Raw genomic sequence first — 17,596 nt, 5'->3', positions numbered from 1 at the left:
CTTCCTCTCCCTAATGTTACTTCTTTTATACATAAAAAAGGATCATCTAGGACTGACTTTATCAAGAAATTGCATGAAAGGGTTCAAGACCTTATTCAATCTCAAACAGAGAAATACACTAAATACAATAATAAAGGAAAGAAAGAGGTTATTTTCAATGAAGGAGATTGGGTTTGGCTTCACCTTAGGAATGATAGATTTCCTTATAAGAGGAAGTCCAAACTTATCCCTAGAGGAGATGGCCCCTTTCAAATCCTCCGACAAATAAACAATAATGTTTATGTCATAGATCTCCCTGAGAATTATGGTGTTAGCCTTAACTTCAATGTATCTGATCTATCTCTTTTTGCAGGGGTTGATGAACATGAAGAGGACTCTCTGGATTTGAGGTCAAATCCTCTTTAAGAGGGAGGGGATGATGGAGGGCCATGGGCCAAGGGCCTAACACTAAGGCTATGGTCAAAAGGTTGGAGGAGGAATGGGCTAACACAAAGGAAAAATCCATAGTGCTTTTTAGTTGGGTTGTACACTAAAAGCTCACGTAGATTAGGGTTGACCCACTTGGACTTGTAATTTTGGTTATGGGCCTTGTATTTTGGCCAAGTAGAGTAGGATTGACCATATGCATGTGCAACTCCATTGTTATGTAATTTAGATTACATTTGAGTTGCATTTGGGTCCATGTGGCCTAGCGCACATGGCATGCTCCAAATGCCAGTCAAATGCATTTTAAATCTCATTTAAATGAAGTATGCACATGGGTGGGGATTTGGCCGGTCCAAATTTGAATTTTAGAATTGAAATTTGGGGCCTAAGGTTAATTTAAACCATACCATGGTTTAGCTTAACCTTAGGTTAAGCTAGCTACCTCCACACACTTCTTAGGCTTATATATATATATATACTTAGGCGTGTAAGTTGAGACTTTGAACATATATATGAGAGTTTGTTACCTTGAGCATTCTCTCTAGCCGAAGTCTCCTGTGAAAGTTTCCTTCTCCATTTCGCCTTGAGCTATCCTCTTTATAGCTTTAGGTTTAAGCTTCTTCTAATCGAGGAGCTTGGTTCAAGCTTGAACAACACTACTTCTTCTTTGGTTCATCTCCTTGAATAGTTCTCAAGGATTACAAGAAGGAGCACTTGAAGAGTCTATGGAGTTTGCAAAATTCAAGACTCCATCATCTCCTCCTCATTGCAGTTCCCCTATCATAGGATAAATTCGGTTTGCATATTACGAAGGCAATGATTGCTGAAAGTTAAAATGGCGGTCGCCTAATAAAAGCAAATCTGACTATCTATACTATATTCAAATTTTGGAATGTTCTTTTCAAAAAACAAATAAAAGTTCTTGAATGTTTTTAATTTATTATTATTATTATAAGAAAATGAATTTTATTAACGTAGGAAAGGCTAATCTTAGGATAAGACATGCGACAAATCACCTACAAGGTTTTATGTAAAAAAAGATCAAGAAAAATATTGATACACGAAATAAAACCTAGTAAAGTGGTTACATTAAAAGTCTCCCAAAGAAATCAGCAACCTCAAACCTTCTGAACCCTCTCCAAACTGCAAAATGAATTGCTTCTTAACCTAGTCTTATTTTTTATATTGCTATCTATATTCAAATTTGGAATGCTCTGTTCAGAAAATAGCTCTTGGATATTTTAACATAATCCTATTTTTTATTTCGCTGTTATATTAGGCTTTACAGATTGGACATTTGTACTGGGAAATATAAACAAACGGGGCTAAAGAAACTTAATAAAACTCCTTGTAAATTGTTGCTGTGTTTCTTCACTTCTTGGATAATTGCTAGCCAATGGTGCTTTAGACAACATAGCTCTAGGCACAAAGGAGGAAATTTGTATTGATGCATTTAAAAAAAAAATACAATATTGCATTTGCATATCAATATAACATCTAGGCAATGCCCCAAAAAATACAGAAAAGCCGGGAAGAACGTACTAAACACCTAATATTCAACACTCAGTTATTGCAAAAACCAAGAAAGCAAACTTTCCCTTCACCGCGAATCAAGCATAACCATCATGATTACTGAGATTCTACTTTGGTGACACAATTCACTTGCCACCGGCAAGCTGCTTACGGATGAGTTTTGTGGCAGCAACCATATTTGTGAGGGCTGGATTCACTTCAGTGTATTTGCGAGTCTTGAGCCCACAATCTGGGTTGACCCACAAAATGTTTCGCTCAAGCACTGCAAGCATCTTATTGATCCTATCAGCAATTTCTTCAGTTGGTGGTATTCTTGGGGAGTGAATGTCATACACTCCAGGGCCAATTCCTGCTCCATACTTAACTCCTTCGCGGAACACTGACAGGAGCTTTTCATCAGAGCGAGAGTTCTCAATGGTGATCACATCAGCGTCCATATCAATGATGGAGTGGATGATGTCATTGAAGTTAGAGTAGCACATATGGGTGTGAATCTGTCAATTGTTAATAATACAAAGAATGCATGTTTATATTCGGATGTAAATGAAGATGAAAATAAAACAAAAAAAATTGTAACCTATTGATATGTAATCCAGAAGTACCTGAGTTGTATCCTGCACACCGACATTGGTGATCCTGAAGGAATGGACAGCCCAGTCCAAGTAGTTAGCTTGCTCTGACTTTCTCAATGGTAACCCTTCTCTCAAAGCAGCCTCATCAATTTGGATAACAGTAATACCAGCCTTTTCAAGATCTTCTACTTCGTCCTTGATAGCCAAAGCAATCTGATAGGTGGTCTCAGACCTGTGGAAGTGTAGATAGGTTTAACACCATGTTGAAAATTAACAGCATGGTGAATACTAATTAAGTTCACTTTTTTAGGAGAAATTATTACGCAGTTCAAGACTATCAAATACCTATGATCTTAATCGATCTTTATATGACATGCATTTAAATTTTTTAATCAAGACGACCAAATGTCACTGATCCGAACAAATCATTATATGAAATGCATTTAGGTTTTTCAATTTTTGAAAACAAAATAATAACGTTTGATTATATGTCATGAGTTTGTACCTAGGTTGGTCATTTCGAACAAACGACCAGTTGAGAATGGTTACGGGGCCGGTAAGCATTCCCTTCATTGGGCGTTTGGTCATACTCTGAGCAGTAGATGACCAGAAGACAGTCATTGGCTTCGGACGGCTCACATCACCATAGATGATTGGTGGCTTCACACAACGAGATCCATAAGATTGCACCCACCCATTAACGGTAAAGGCAAAACCTGATAGCTGCTCACCAAAGTACTCCACCATATCATTCCTCTGCAATGAAAGGCATACTATTAGTACCAAATAGAAATGGGAATTGGAAACATCACTACGATCGAGTAGCAGAAAATATGACAAGAGTATGTTGTTCTTCAGTGTAATAGAACACTCATATTCTATACATAAGCATGTTAATATTTAGTTGTTATGTGAGGATGAGAGCTGACCTCAGGCTCCCCATGTACCAGGACGTCAATATCAAGCTGCTCTTGGAGTTCAACAACTTTTCGGATTTCCTCTTTAATTGCACTAACATACTCCTCTTCTGCGATCCTGAACATAAAAAATGAAATAAAATAAGTTAGTAAAAGCCAAATGGTCAAGAAAACAAGCCAACCTATCGACTCTAGGCATATCTTACTTGTTAGCCTTGTATTCACGACGCACCCTTCTCAGTTCAACAGTCTGAGGGAAGGATCCAATAGTGGTGGTTGGGAGGATTGGAAGGTTGAGCTTCTTTTGTTGAGCATCCAATCTGGCGCTGACATTTGTGGCACGGCGATGATCAGAACCCTTCAATGCAGAAGCCTGTGAAGAAAATAAAACATGTCTTGAATAACAAGAGAATAAATTTCATAAAAAGTCCTCCTCAACGTAGTTGAACAGAAAACCACATAAAATAAGCACTCACAGCCTTCTGAACAGCCTCATTAGTCACCCTTGGCGAGGACTTTCTTGAAGCCTGAGCAGCAGCATTAGAAGAGAAAAAGGCCTAAAAAGAAAAAGATAAGAACGGTAATTCAGTGAATTATTAGGGAAACAGAGAGGAATAAAACAATATATGAATATGCATATATTTCCTGTCACTGCTGACTTGCTAACAAAATAGTTGGTTCATTTTATGATACTTGTTATTACTATTATGAAAACATTATACTTTCCCTCACATTTCTGAATTTTATGTCAGTGATAATGGTATACTATTTTCTCTATATTCACTTGATTATTCTTTTGATCTTTTAATCATTCAATTTCACTTTCAATTTTTACATTGATAGTTTCAAATCATGGTGATTTTATAAGTGTATATTGCATAAGAATCTATATCAAAAACAAATAAAATTTCTTACTATGACAATATTTTACAAAATGTAAATGTTTCATGATAGTATCATATTTATAAAATTTAAACTACTTTTTATTTTTCCCATATTTTATTGGAATTAAGATAACGACATTTTATTGTATTCTTTTATATTTTGCCCCACTGCCAAAAATACAACTTTGTTTTGAACTAATAAATATCATCTATTTATTTAACAACTCATTTTGTCTGATGTAAGATAAAATAAAAGGAATAGAGTTTACCTCATCCTTTTGACCAGACAATGCCTTGGCCAATGCATTTACTTCAACAATTTTTTGGGCAGCAAAAGCCAGCCATGATTTTATCTCATTATCCAACTTGGTCTCATTAACAAGATCAACAGCAGTGTGAAGAAGTGAGCAGGAGGTGGACACAACAAGTTTATCTGCATTATAATTTAGTAAATAGATGAATCAGGTGACTTTATTACTATATTAATTGAAGAAGTCTCCCAAAAATTTTCATGGAGTGCAACAAGTACCTTTGCCCACAATGCCCTCAAGACTGTTTAACGTTTCAAGAGAAGCAGCAAGATTATTAGCCCAAATGTTCCTTCCATCAACCACTCCAGCAAACAAGTATTTTCCACTGGGAAATCCACTCTTAATTAGATCAAGAGTCTTAGTTCCACGGACTAAATCAAATCCGAATGCTGTGATGCCATTAAGAGCTGTGATGGTCTGGTATGCCTCGGCAGGGATGTCAGCAAAGTAGGTCTCAATAAGAACATTTAATCCAGATAAAGCAGACTCAAGTTCTGCATATGCTGTAGAAAATGCTTGCAACTTTTGAGAGTCAAGGTCTAAGACAAGGATAGGTTCATCAAATTGAATCCACGAAGCACCAGCTGCCTTAAGATCAGCCACAACTTCCCTGAGTTTATAGTCATAAGCAAGTTTGAGAAAAAACAAATATAATCATAAAGAGAAAATAATAAATCATATTGTACACAATTGAAACTCTTACTTATAGACAGCAAGGACTTTTGGGAGGAGAGAGAGAAGACAAAAGGATTTATCAACACCCTTGGCAGGTTTTGAGAGCATCAAGTATGTTACAGGGCCAACAAGGACTGGAACTGTTTCTACTCCAAGCTGAAAGAGAAATTAGACATTCAATGAGACTGTAGGTATAGATAATAACCACTTAAAAACATCACAATGACCCCCACACAAAACAACAATCATCACCATAACTTTTCCTGGTGAATGAGATTCAACAAGGGAGAAAACATAAATGACAATTTATATATAGAAATGCTGCTCACACTCACAGCTTAACATGCCTGAGCTCTTTATAGTTAACCTAAGGTTTGGAAGTAATAAGTAGTTAACATGAATGGCTATAAATGCATACCGCCTTGGCCTCCTTGTACTCATTCACTGCCTTGTGGGAAGCATAAGTGAAATTCACATCAGGTCCCAGTTCAGGGACAATAAAATGGCTGGATCAATACAAAAACAAATCAGGTCAGTAATCAAATCATTACCACCATAGCATGGCATTACAAGTAAAAATGCATAATCAATACAACAAAAACCTGAGGCACCACTTACTAGTTGGTGTCAAACCACTTGGTCATCTCCATGGCAGGCACAGAGGCATTACCTCTGGCCATGGAGAAGTAGGTATCAAATCCTATCTCGCCCCCAGTCCACTTATATCTGGGTGGAACGGCTCCTAGCATGGCGGTGGCATCGAGCACCTGATCATAGTAGGAGAAAGTGTTGCTAGGAATGTACTTGATCCCAGCATTAGTCATCTGCTTCCAGATGGATGCCCTGAGATCAGCAGCCACCTTCTGCAAATCCTCGGCTTTACTCTTTCCATCCCAGAATGACTCCAAAGCGAACTTCAGCTCTCTCTTTGGGCCCATGCGAGGGTATCCAACAATGTGTGATGCCATCGTTCTGCCACATCAAATCAAATTGCAAACCAAAGTCAAATAGATGCCTATGTATCAAAAAAAAAAAAAAATCGTTTGGGAGTCTCATCCCTATACCAAACACTTCTCAATCATAATCTAACCCAACTCGAACAGAATTGCCTCTGATTAAAGATACATGTTGTCTATACCAAAAAGAAATTAAAAAATATCAAATATTATTGATTAACACTGTTTATTGAACGCTTAAAAATTTTAAATTACGGGTTCGCAATGGCCACAATATCATAGTTTCGGAAGTCTTGTAATTGCATCACAACTGCAATTGAATTGATACAGCATTAAATGCATTTGCCCACAATCTTCTACAATTTCAAGTACTACACTAATTTAAAACTTTAGACCGATTAACAAACTTGAGGCAGTTAATCAATAATTTACTTTTCACTAATAGGCGTAGGTTAGGGGTAAAATTTCATGTCCAAAGCTTCAGTACTTGTTCTATCTTTCGTGAAATATCATATCACATTTACACGATGTTCGGAAGCAATGCTACATTCAATCACGCATTGAAGAATTTAAAAGGCCATGTAAATATAAAAATTCAGATCCATATCTAGATCTACATAGTCTGAAAAACAGAATCAGAAAAATCTCGTGCAAAATTACCAGCAAGAAGAATGAGAAGTAATAATAAAAATATAGAAAAAGTGTAGTTAGAGAAAGAGAGAGTTGGATAAGGAAGGTGAAGAGGGAGATTAATAAGACAAGTGAATGGGTGAAAATGGGAAAAAGGAATGAGAAGAATGAAGGAGAGTGAGAGAAGGAGAAGAGGGTGTTGTACCCTTTTTTGCGAGGGAGAGAGACTAGTTCTTTCTTTCTCTCTGGCTGGCTTTGGTTTGTTTGGTGAGAGAGAGAGAGAAGGGCGCGAATAGAATGGAGGGATCTACTGAGTATTTATAGTCACTTTTGGATCCACCTACTACTACTCCTACACTCCAGATCTTAGACTCAACCATGAACGCTCGTTTCGCTTTCTTTTTACATGCACGCAATTGCAAACCTAACACATAAATTAAAACACTATAATTTCTAGTTTGCTTTATTCATCATTGTTAATTCAATTTTAAGATTGTTAGGGAAAAAGTTCAACAAAATTATGTATAGAAAGACGGGCAAAAATCTTTTTGGACATATTTTTATCGCGTTTTTCTCCTCATAATTATATCAAATTACTCACTTTTTAATTATGAATCACTATATAACTTTTATTTTATATTTAAATAAGTATATAGAGGAATGAAGTGTTTGTTTTTTTCTTAGAATATAATATGTATGTGTCCGCAAATACGAATATAAAATTAATATATACACTGTCGTTGTATATTTTAAAAGGTTAATTAATTCATAAAATTATTTTGAATTTAAATTTAAAATAAATATTTTATTAATTACAGATTTTAAAATTTAATTAATATCAATTTTAATAATATATAAAGTCATAATGGTCGATATCTTTCTCCTATAAATAGTGAGAATTAGTAAGACTAAAAGGTAGTAAACTTGTCAGTTCTACATCTTCGATCTAGTATTGGGAAGATCATGTTCTATTTTGAGGGACTTGCATGAAGTCTACGGATAAGTCCTTTAGGATAGTACATTGTACATCTTAAGAGTTCAAATTAGTTTGTGTATTTAGTATACATGAACAATAATCTAAAGGACTTAAAGTTTTCTTTGAAAATTCTAGGACTTAAAGTTTTCTGTGAAAATTCTAGGACTTAAAGTTGTCTATGAAAATTCTAGGACTTAAAGTTGTCTATGAAAATTGTTGATGAATGTGAGAGATGAGCACTAGATGATGGAAGTACTTGGAGAAGTGGTTGATGTTCTTCTTCAAGCTACAACTATTCGTCCAATCTTGCTCTTAAGCTTCTTCAATGGAGATTCACGGAAGCAACACAAGCTTCAAAAGCTTGTAAGAAGCCTTCTTGTGGTTCGATTTCTTCTTCAAGAAGAAGAAGAATGGAATCAATCCACAAAGGAGGAAATACTTTTAAAGGTTCTTAAGGAGAGAGAGTTTCTCCATGGACTAGGACTCTTGAGTGAGAGAGAATTTTTTGAATTCTATTTCTCATAAATCTTCAAAAGTGATTACAATGGCTAAGGAAAAGAATACATAGAAGAAGGTAGCTTGTGGAGAAAGTTAAGCTTAACCATGGTTCAAAAGAACCATGGTTCAAAAGAACCATGGTTGGCTTAACTTGACCATCCACAATGGTTTGGGAGGCTTGTGGAGCAAGTTTCTAACTTAGAAGCTTGAGAAGCAAACTAAGTTAGAAACTTGTAGAACAAGCTTCCCAAATGGGCAAGTAGACTAATAAATTTGGCCAAGGCAAGCTTGTGGAGCAAGCTAGACTAACCTTGGTTCAAGAGAACCAAGGTTAGTTTAGCTTGACTGTCCACCTTGGTTTGGAAGACCTGTGGAGCAAGCTTCTAACTTAGAAGCTTGGGAAGCAACCTAAGTTAGAAGCTTATAGCACAAGCTTCCCAAAGAAGCCAAGTGAACAAGCAAATCCGGCCAAGGATGGGATGGGCGGCCAAGGCATATTTTCCATACTTAATCCAATCCAAAAATCTTGGAATTGGTTTAGTCAGGTTCACCAAATGAGGGTGAGACCTAGCTAAATCAATTCCTTGGAAAATATGGAACAAAATAAGTCCAATATGTAAAATTTGACCTAGGCCCAACTCTGGCTCATCTTGCCAATTGTCACCCCACTTCTACTACTGAAAAATGTAAAATGAGTGACCTTTAATACAAGGTCAAATGGAGCAAAACTTTCCAAAGAACATACCCTAAATACACAATAGAATATTCTATAAAAAGGAAATAAAGTGCCTTACAAATACAAAGGCAAAATAAACTTATACAAGTAACTTCTATGTACAAAATTATATGAAAGGTCTTCAAAATCATCTCATTTCTCTTGGTTCCTTTAATGTATCAGTACTACTTGGTCTTCTTAGCCTTGGCATGATTCCATCACTAGATTAGACGGCGAAGAGAACATGACATACATGTTGTTGCAACTATCATATGTGAAGGAGAACAAGGTATCAATTGGTCAATCTGATGTGATTCTGTCATTGGTGAGCCTCTTGGAGAGCAATGAGTTTCGTAGTAAGAAGGAGTGAATATCAATAGCAATAAGCATAATTAATTTGTTGATCGAATTTGGTAAGAATCTCACTACAAAGAAAATGATGAATTGCAATGGACAAATTGCGATAGTTATCCTGAAATCGTTGTCGCTTTGATATTGCAACCCTTCATCCGACAGTTTCTCTCAACCGTCGCAAAATTTTTCATCATTGCAATGGTTTCTCCCAACCGTCACAAAATTTTCCAACATTGTGATGGTTTCTTCCAACCGTCACAAAATTTTCCAACATTGCGACTGTTTCTTCCAACTGTCGCAAAATTTTCCAACATTGCGACGGTTCCTGCGACGGAGTCAAATAACTACCGCAAAATTTATCTATATTGAGGCAATTTGTAGTAAACCGTCGCAATCTACAAGACAAAATTTGAAATAAAAATTCATATAAAGTCATGCACACTCCAAAATTATATAATTTTACTTTCAATAAAAAAATAGAAAAATAAAATCATAATGACATGTAATTACATTTAGAAATGTTAAAAAGGAAAAAATACTTTAATATACTATATTAATTTTATTTCTCTATCTTTTAAATTATTTTAGAATAAAAAAGTTTTATGTTAATCCTAGGAAGCTAAAAATTAAAAAAATATATATATGTTACATTTTTTTTATATGTTAGTGAAATTAATAATACATCTTAATTATGGATTAAATCGAGAATATTGAACAACTAATAAATAATTTATGAAATTTATTATTTTAATGATTAATTAAATATGAGATATTTGATAAATTAAATTATCTTTTCACAAATATCAATTTAAAAATCATTTCTAGGTTTGAATATAATACACACACACACACACACACACACACATATATATATATATATATATATATATATATATATATATATATATATATTTGTTGATGATAATTGTGTATCTCATATTAAACAAAATATATATAAAATTGTTAATAAAATATAAGTTTATTAAGATAATATATACTTCCAAAAGAAAAATATTACTTTTGGTCTAGTCTACTATTAAATGTGTTTTTAATCCTAAACTTTATCAAATTTCACCGTAATTTTTGAACAAAATAATATTTAGTTTGTACTAAAAATAGCTTTTAAATTCTAATTAAATAGGGGTTATATATATATATATACATATATATATATATATATAGAGAGAGAGAGAGGAGGAATCAAATGACTCACAAAGTAACTCTTAATAAAGTTACTCCGCACAATAACTCATGGTGTAAGTTAAATTTTATCGATCCTATTATTAAATTAAAATTTATTAAATTTTATTAATAATTAATATAGAAAAAATTGATTAGAAAATAAAACAAGGATAAATACATTTTTTAAATTTTATATCTTAGATTTAAAATGAATAAATAAATTAAGTTAATTAATAATTTATTTAAAATGTTAAAATTTAATTTATAAAAATAATATTTTAAAAGAGAAAAGTTATAATAACACCAGTGTAACTTTTACTAAGTATTACACCGCTTAATAACTTTATATTAAATGTGAAATTTATAAATTCAATCGTTAGATTGAAAGTTTTTTACTCTGAGATCATATATACAAAATTTTATATGAATTCAAGATGATTTGATACTTCATTCTTGTAAAACAAAATTGACGTAATATATGCATTTCAAAATATACTAAAATATGAACACTTTGATTACCTTCAAGTTATTCAATTTTAACAAAATTTGATATAAACATATAAAGTGATATGAACTTTCAATCCAATCGTTGAATTTACAAAATTCACATTTAATATAAAATTATTAAGCGTATAATACTTAATAAAAGATCGATGTTATTATAACCTTTCTCATTTTAAAATATATAAATTATTATTTAAACTTTTAAATTTATAATAAATAATTCAAATTGTATCATAATATTAATTTTAAATAGAAATAAGTAGATATTGTTAATTATAAAAGTAAGTATATATATAAATAAAGATTAATTAAATATAATATAATTATTATTAGTAATATAATTATTATATATTTATAATGGTTCGGACACACCGGAATGAGAAGGATCCAAAGATAGTATAAGTATGAGATTATATAGTTGAGAATGACTTAAATGAATTAATATGTACTACTTATACTGATAACATGTATCTGCTTTTCTGTAGCTTATCTCATCAGAACTCCACAGTTAAGTGTGCTTGACTTGGAGTAATATAGGGATGGGTGACCTTCTGCGAAGTTTCACAGAAACTATGTAAGTAAGGACAAAACATGCTAAAATGTGAAGTATTGTAAAATAGAATCCTTGAGAAGAATAACGACAGAATTTGAGATGTCTATAAAATTTAATAAAATAAAAAATAAATATTTAGCGACTAATTTAGAGGCAGTTAGTGCATCGAGTGCTGTAAGGGTCGCAATTCCAATTTTGCGACAGTTCGTGCAATGGTTCCAGTAACCATCGCAAAATTCATTCGTGACAGACATTTCTACGACAGTTGGTGAACCGTCGCAATGATGTCTTTGTGACAGTTCTAACTGTCGCAATGTAGGCCATATAACTGTCGCAAAATTGTCATTTTCTTGTAGTGTCCATCCAAATTTTCTTGATCAACATTTGTTAAATATTTTATAACTGGATAATTCTTAAAGAGTAATAGTTTATAATGGTACACAACATATTATTGTTATATTGAATTGTTACATTCAATTATGATAATTTAATTAACAATTAAATTACTTTGGATTGTAACTACTAATTAAATGTTTGATGCATGTTCCCTGATTCACAATCTTGACTAACACATTATGTTGAGTTGTTTTATATATTTTTTAGTTGTTTGTGTTAAAACATTGAGGAGAATTAAATATTTATTGATATGTTTAGAAAGCAAAAATTAATGATAGTATTATGTGGAGAATATTATTCTTTATGAATAAATAAGTGTGAGAAATCATTTGAAAAATGACGTAGGTAATTAATTTTTCAGATTCTTTCCATAGTGGAAACACAAGGTATTAATATAGGTTCTCATAAATGAGATGAGAGTCACCTTAAAACCAATATTATTATATATGTTGATACCTTTGTGTATGATGGTATTTTTGATGCGAGTTTTTTGAGTTTAACTCTTAAAAGCTATTTTCATTTATGACATGGATTAGTAGAGACGTTGTGAAATTGTTAACAATTCTGAGTAACATGATTGGTTATAGTGTCAAATATGATGTTATTCATATTACAATTTTTACATAACTTGTTATAGAGATGCCATAAATTATGGTATTTAACATTGTGGATTTATCATTGTATTAAAAAATACAGTGATGATTAATTGAGTCCTAGATTCGTATGTGACAAAATGTACTAATGTTTAGAAAATATTCCATTGGAAATACATGTGGCATGAATTTGTGTTGCATTTCCATCACATTTAGCATGGAAATCTACACACTTTATGACCTAGCCGTCACCCTAAATGTGTGCCCACCACCTCACACCCTAATCTATATATATATCCTATGTATTGCTTCATGTAATCAATTTGGAAATCAATATAGAGTGAACCTTTTGTGCCTTTATATTTCCTTAGTCTCTGTCGGTCTATTTTCGGCCAAGAACCCTACCTATCTCCACCTTGAGAGAAAACCCTAGAAGTGGCCTTCATCACCCATGGAGTGAGCCAAACCTAGAGTAGCCCTTTCAAGCCTTTCATCAAACACCTTCACCTCACCTTTCCATTTTCAGTTTCCATCCTAAAACATGCCTACCTTGAAGAGCTTGATCAAAGGAGTCAAGGTATCCTTCACATTGATCATCATCTATCCATCAATGCCAGCAAGGATCCAATCATTAATTACCATGCAAGATTGACCTCTAAATTGACCATACAATTTTCTGCTAGCCACAAGGAGAAAGCATCATGTATCCTTTTTTCATGTTTTATGCAAAGAAAGGGTGTGTCATGCATAAGTTTTGAATTTTAAGAAGAAAGAAAAGTGAGGGAAAACACAAACTTTGACAAAAAATGGACAAGGAAAGATCAAAATAGAGTTCATGAAGTGTTTAACATGTTCATCATGTTCTTGAAATAAAAATTTCGAGCCAAGATAAAATAGAGAAAAACACAAGAACCTATTTAAGCGAAACCTAAAGGAAATCAAAGAGGCACATGAACCAGTAATGAACCACTCAACAAGAAGACAATATTTCAAACAAGATTTGAGAAGATAACATCAAGACATATAAGAAGACATATGTAACAACCAAATTTTCACAGATTATACGAAGGCCCAAAGCCCAATAGGAGTGATTTAGTAGCCTAGAACAAGTCATTCCCAAATTGGAACGGGGCGTTCCAAACTACTAAAACGAGGGTGATTTAGTATCTCAGAGTGGGTCGTTCCTAGATTGGAATAGAATGTTCCAAAATACTAAAAGTGCCTACAAATCTTAGTTGGGAACGGGTCGTTCCCATATTGGAACGGGGCGTTCCAAATTATCAAAAAGGCTTGTAAACCTAGTTGGGAACGGGCCGTTCTGGTTTAAGAACGGGTTGTTCCAAATATGGCCATTATAGGTTAAATGCAACCCTAGAACGGGCCGTTCTGGTTTGAGAACGGGCCATTTTGGATGTGAAATTTTACACATGACGAAGAGTCTAGAACTGGCTGTTCCGGATCTGAAACGGGTCGTTCCGGCCACTCTTGATGCCTATAAATAGAGTGCTCTGGCACTCTCAAAAAGCACACCTTTCAGTTTTGACTTCTTTCAATTCTGACTTCTTTTCCTTCTACATTCTCTAAAGACCAAGGGGAACCTAGAGGAGGAGACCAACCAGATCCTGCTCTAGTTTCAACTACTTCTTACCGAGGTACAGGAGAAAAAAGAATTATTTGTATGCAATGTTACATGAGGGAATTGGGTAAAGAAAGAGTCCCTTAGAATTATGGGTGTAACGACCCGCCGTGGTCCCTACACTTAGTGGAATCGCACTAAAAATAATGAACTAAGATAAATAATAAAATTGGATAACTTATAAATACAAAAAAAACATGAAAATATATAAGAATCATTAAGTTTTTAAGTATTAGGTATTTATACAGTTATCCAAAACTACTATCTCCTAGTGCCGGTCAAGCACAAAACTACTACCCAAGGTGGTAACTCTAACACGAGGATCAAAACTCCCTGTCTCGTAGTGGTCACCTCAACTCCAAGCTAGCTCTGACTTGCTCCCATACCAAGTATGATCATCGCAGTCCCAACGACAGGGAAAACACGTTAGGGTAAGCTCACAACAATAAACATAAAAAAAATAGCCTCAACTTATGATAAACAACAATAGAATTCTACTTTCAACTTGCAACATAAAGCAACATAACACCTACAACAATAGATACACAATATCATCTAATAGCAACAACATTTTCAACATATCACACTTTATTCAAATTGGCCGCTTGTAATCGCTATAGATCGGCCTGGCCCCTATACCGTAGTCACTTCATACACGTGTACCTTGACCTTGCCCACACACGGGACCAACCAAGCCTAGAGGAGAACAAAACATCATCCCTTCCAAGGAACAACTTTCCAAGGAGGGTTTTTAAACAAATTGGGCTCTCAAAGCACCACAACTATCTCAATCCGCACAATGGGATGAGCAACTTCAAAAACTTCTCCTCTAGTCTTAGTGATCAACAACTCATCACAACACAATCACAACACAATCACAACTTAACAACACAATAACAAATATACAACTCATATCAACAACAAATCAACTCATCATCATCAACTTATGCGTCGTCACACATTTCAACTCGGAGATCTCCAACAACTGAGGTTGAGCAGTCTAGGTGGCATAAGCCCTACCGAATCCAGCGTTTGACCTATCTCAACCAGGTCAGGTATAGAACAATGTTAGGAACTCTGAAGAGAACCAGGTATAGACAACAATAGTTGATTTCTCAGGTGTGCCACTTAGACTCAGAGGTCCAGTACTACTGTCAGGACAGAAGGGTTTGGGTATGAGCCTACGACGGCCTTGGCTAGCATCACCAATCCATATATGGAATTAGCCCACCCACTGTCCTCCAAGTACCACACACCCTCCAGTACCTAGTCAAAGACTACATCTCTAACTAGATAACTTACTCAAAATTGGTCATTCAACCATGACATGGATCGACTAATTCCATGTCACCCACACAGTACTAAGGGATTCAACTTTAAAACAACTTTCAACTTTAAAACAACTTTCAACTTTAAAACAACTTTCAACTTATCACCTTAGTACTATGTATCTCAACATAGGACATATATCTTCGCCATATGTCCCTAACTTTTCAACTTTACAACAATAGATATCTTTACAACTTTACGAAAATAGGCACCTTACAACAATAGACAACTTACAAAATTACAACAATAGACATCTTACAGCAATAGGCAACTTACAGCAATACAACAATAGGCATCTTACAACAATACGACTATAAACATCTTACAATAGGCAACTTATACAACTTTAAACAACATTTACAACTTTAAACTACTTCAACTTATACATCTCAACTTATTAATAACTCCACAATAAACAACATAAAAACAACTTAGTTTCATAATGTATAACAACTTTAACAACATAACACATATTATCAACACACAACATATGACCAACTTAAGCCAATTTCAAAGAAAACAATGCATGAAGCTTCCCTAACCTGAATATTGGCTCAGCATTGCCAAGAGCTGAGAAGAAGTGAAATTTCCTTCCGAAGCTCAACCCGGGAACTTCCATCTTCCAAAATCAAGCTTCTTGGCCCAGAGTCCTTCTCTCTAAAACTTCTCTCTAAAAAACCCCATTTCCTCTTCCACCACAACCCCTATTTATAGAAATTCCAAAGTGGCCAGAACGGCTTGTTCCGAATCCGGAACGGCCCGTTCTGCACCCGCTCAACACGTACAAAAATTACATGCAGAACGGCCCGTTCTGGAACTCATCCAGAACGGCCCGTTCTCCATCCAGAACGGCCCATATTCCCACCGGAACGGCCCATTTTTGGGTTTGGAACGGCCCGTTCTCCCTCTAGAACGGCCCGTTCTCAGCTACGTTTTACAGGTTAATTTAATAGCTTGGAACGACCCGTTCCAGATTGGGAACGACCCGTTCCAGATTGGGAACGGCCCGTTCTAGGCTACTAAATCAGCCACAATTTTTTTTAACGTTACAATACCCCCCAACAAATAGAAATTTTCTTCCCTGAAAATAGGCTTACCTGAAAAGAGGAATGGATACTGTTCCTTGAACTAACTCTCCACCTCCCAGGTAGCCTCACCAGTAGCTGCATCCCAAAGAATCTTCACCAAGCTGATGGACTTGCCACGAAGCTTCTTCAACTTGTGATCAACCACAGCTACGGTCTCTTCTCAAGGTCAAGTTCTCTCTAACTTGCACCTTATCTATCTCTACCACTTGAATCGGGTTTCTGATGTACTTCCTCAACTGTGAAACGTGAAACACATGTTCTCCCTCTTCAAACTCTAGAGGTCTCCTCCTCCTATCAGCTAGGACTTTTGTCGACTCTAGGTAGCCCTCAACCTTTCCTGAATCTATCTCACCATCTTAGTAGTCTAAAAAACTAACTCTGGACCAACCACTACTGACTCACCTTCATGATACCAACATAATGGAGTCCTACACCTCCGCCATACAAAGCCTCAAAAGGCGCCATACCAATACTTGAGTGATAAATGTTATTATAAGTTAACTCTGCCAATGGTAACACCTCATCCCAGCTACCCAGATGATCTAACACACAAGCTCTCAAGAGATCCTCCAGTGACTGAATTGTCCTCTCCGACTGACCATCTGTCTGTGGATGATAAGTGGAACTTAACCTCAACCTCGTCCCCAAAGCCTGATGCAGAGTCTGCCAACCTGGAAAAAAACCTTGGAGCTCTGTCAGAGATAATACTAGAAGGCATTCCATGCAACCGTACTATCTCTCTAATATACAATTGTGAAAGCCTCTCCAAGGACCACCTCTTGACAGGAAGAAAGTGCGCACACTTCGTCAACCTATCAACAATCACCCAGATAGAGTCACTGTTCCTAGCTATCCTAGGCAACCCAAC

At 35.0% G+C, this 17,596-nt stretch overlaps 1 protein-coding gene across 2 annotated transcripts; it reads right to left on the bottom strand.

The window, feature by feature from the left end:
* Nucleotides 1–1,846: 1,846 nt before the first annotated feature.
* On the bottom strand, nt 1,847–7,266 carry LOC109819184 (5-methyltetrahydropteroyltriglutamate--homocysteine methyltransferase). Of its 2 annotated transcripts, none has more exons than XM_020384812.3 (12): nt 7,110–7,266; nt 5,937–6,290; nt 5,737–5,824; nt 5,347–5,474; nt 4,862–5,253; nt 4,602–4,765; nt 3,925–4,005; nt 3,655–3,821; nt 3,461–3,566; nt 3,037–3,287; nt 2,562–2,763; nt 1,847–2,453 (listed from the first exon to the last, which is right to left on the bottom strand). In XM_020384812.3, exons 2-12 carry the CDS (start codon nt 6,284–6,286, stop codon nt 2,085–2,087), a joined length of 2,298 nt encoding a protein of 765 aa, XP_020240401.1. In that variant the 5' UTR covers nt 6,287–6,290; nt 7,110–7,266; the 3' UTR covers nt 1,847–2,084. The 2 variants fall into 2 exon arrangements, with proteins under 2 accessions (XP_020240401.1, XP_029124852.1); XM_029269019.2 differs by lacking the exon at nt 7,110–7,266 and adding an exon at nt 6,935–7,071.
* Nucleotides 7,267–17,596: the final 10,330 nt, after the last annotated feature.

Source organism: Cajanus cajan, chromosome 1 (assembly GCF_000230855.2).
Source record: "Cajanus cajan strain Asha chromosome 1, NIPB_CcT2T_4, whole genome shotgun sequence".
Classification (NCBI taxonomy): Eukaryota; Viridiplantae; Streptophyta; class Magnoliopsida; order Fabales; family Fabaceae; genus Cajanus; species Cajanus cajan.
The sequence above is the reverse complement of the archived record's forward strand: the minus strand, read 5'-3'. Positions and strand labels throughout refer to the sequence as shown.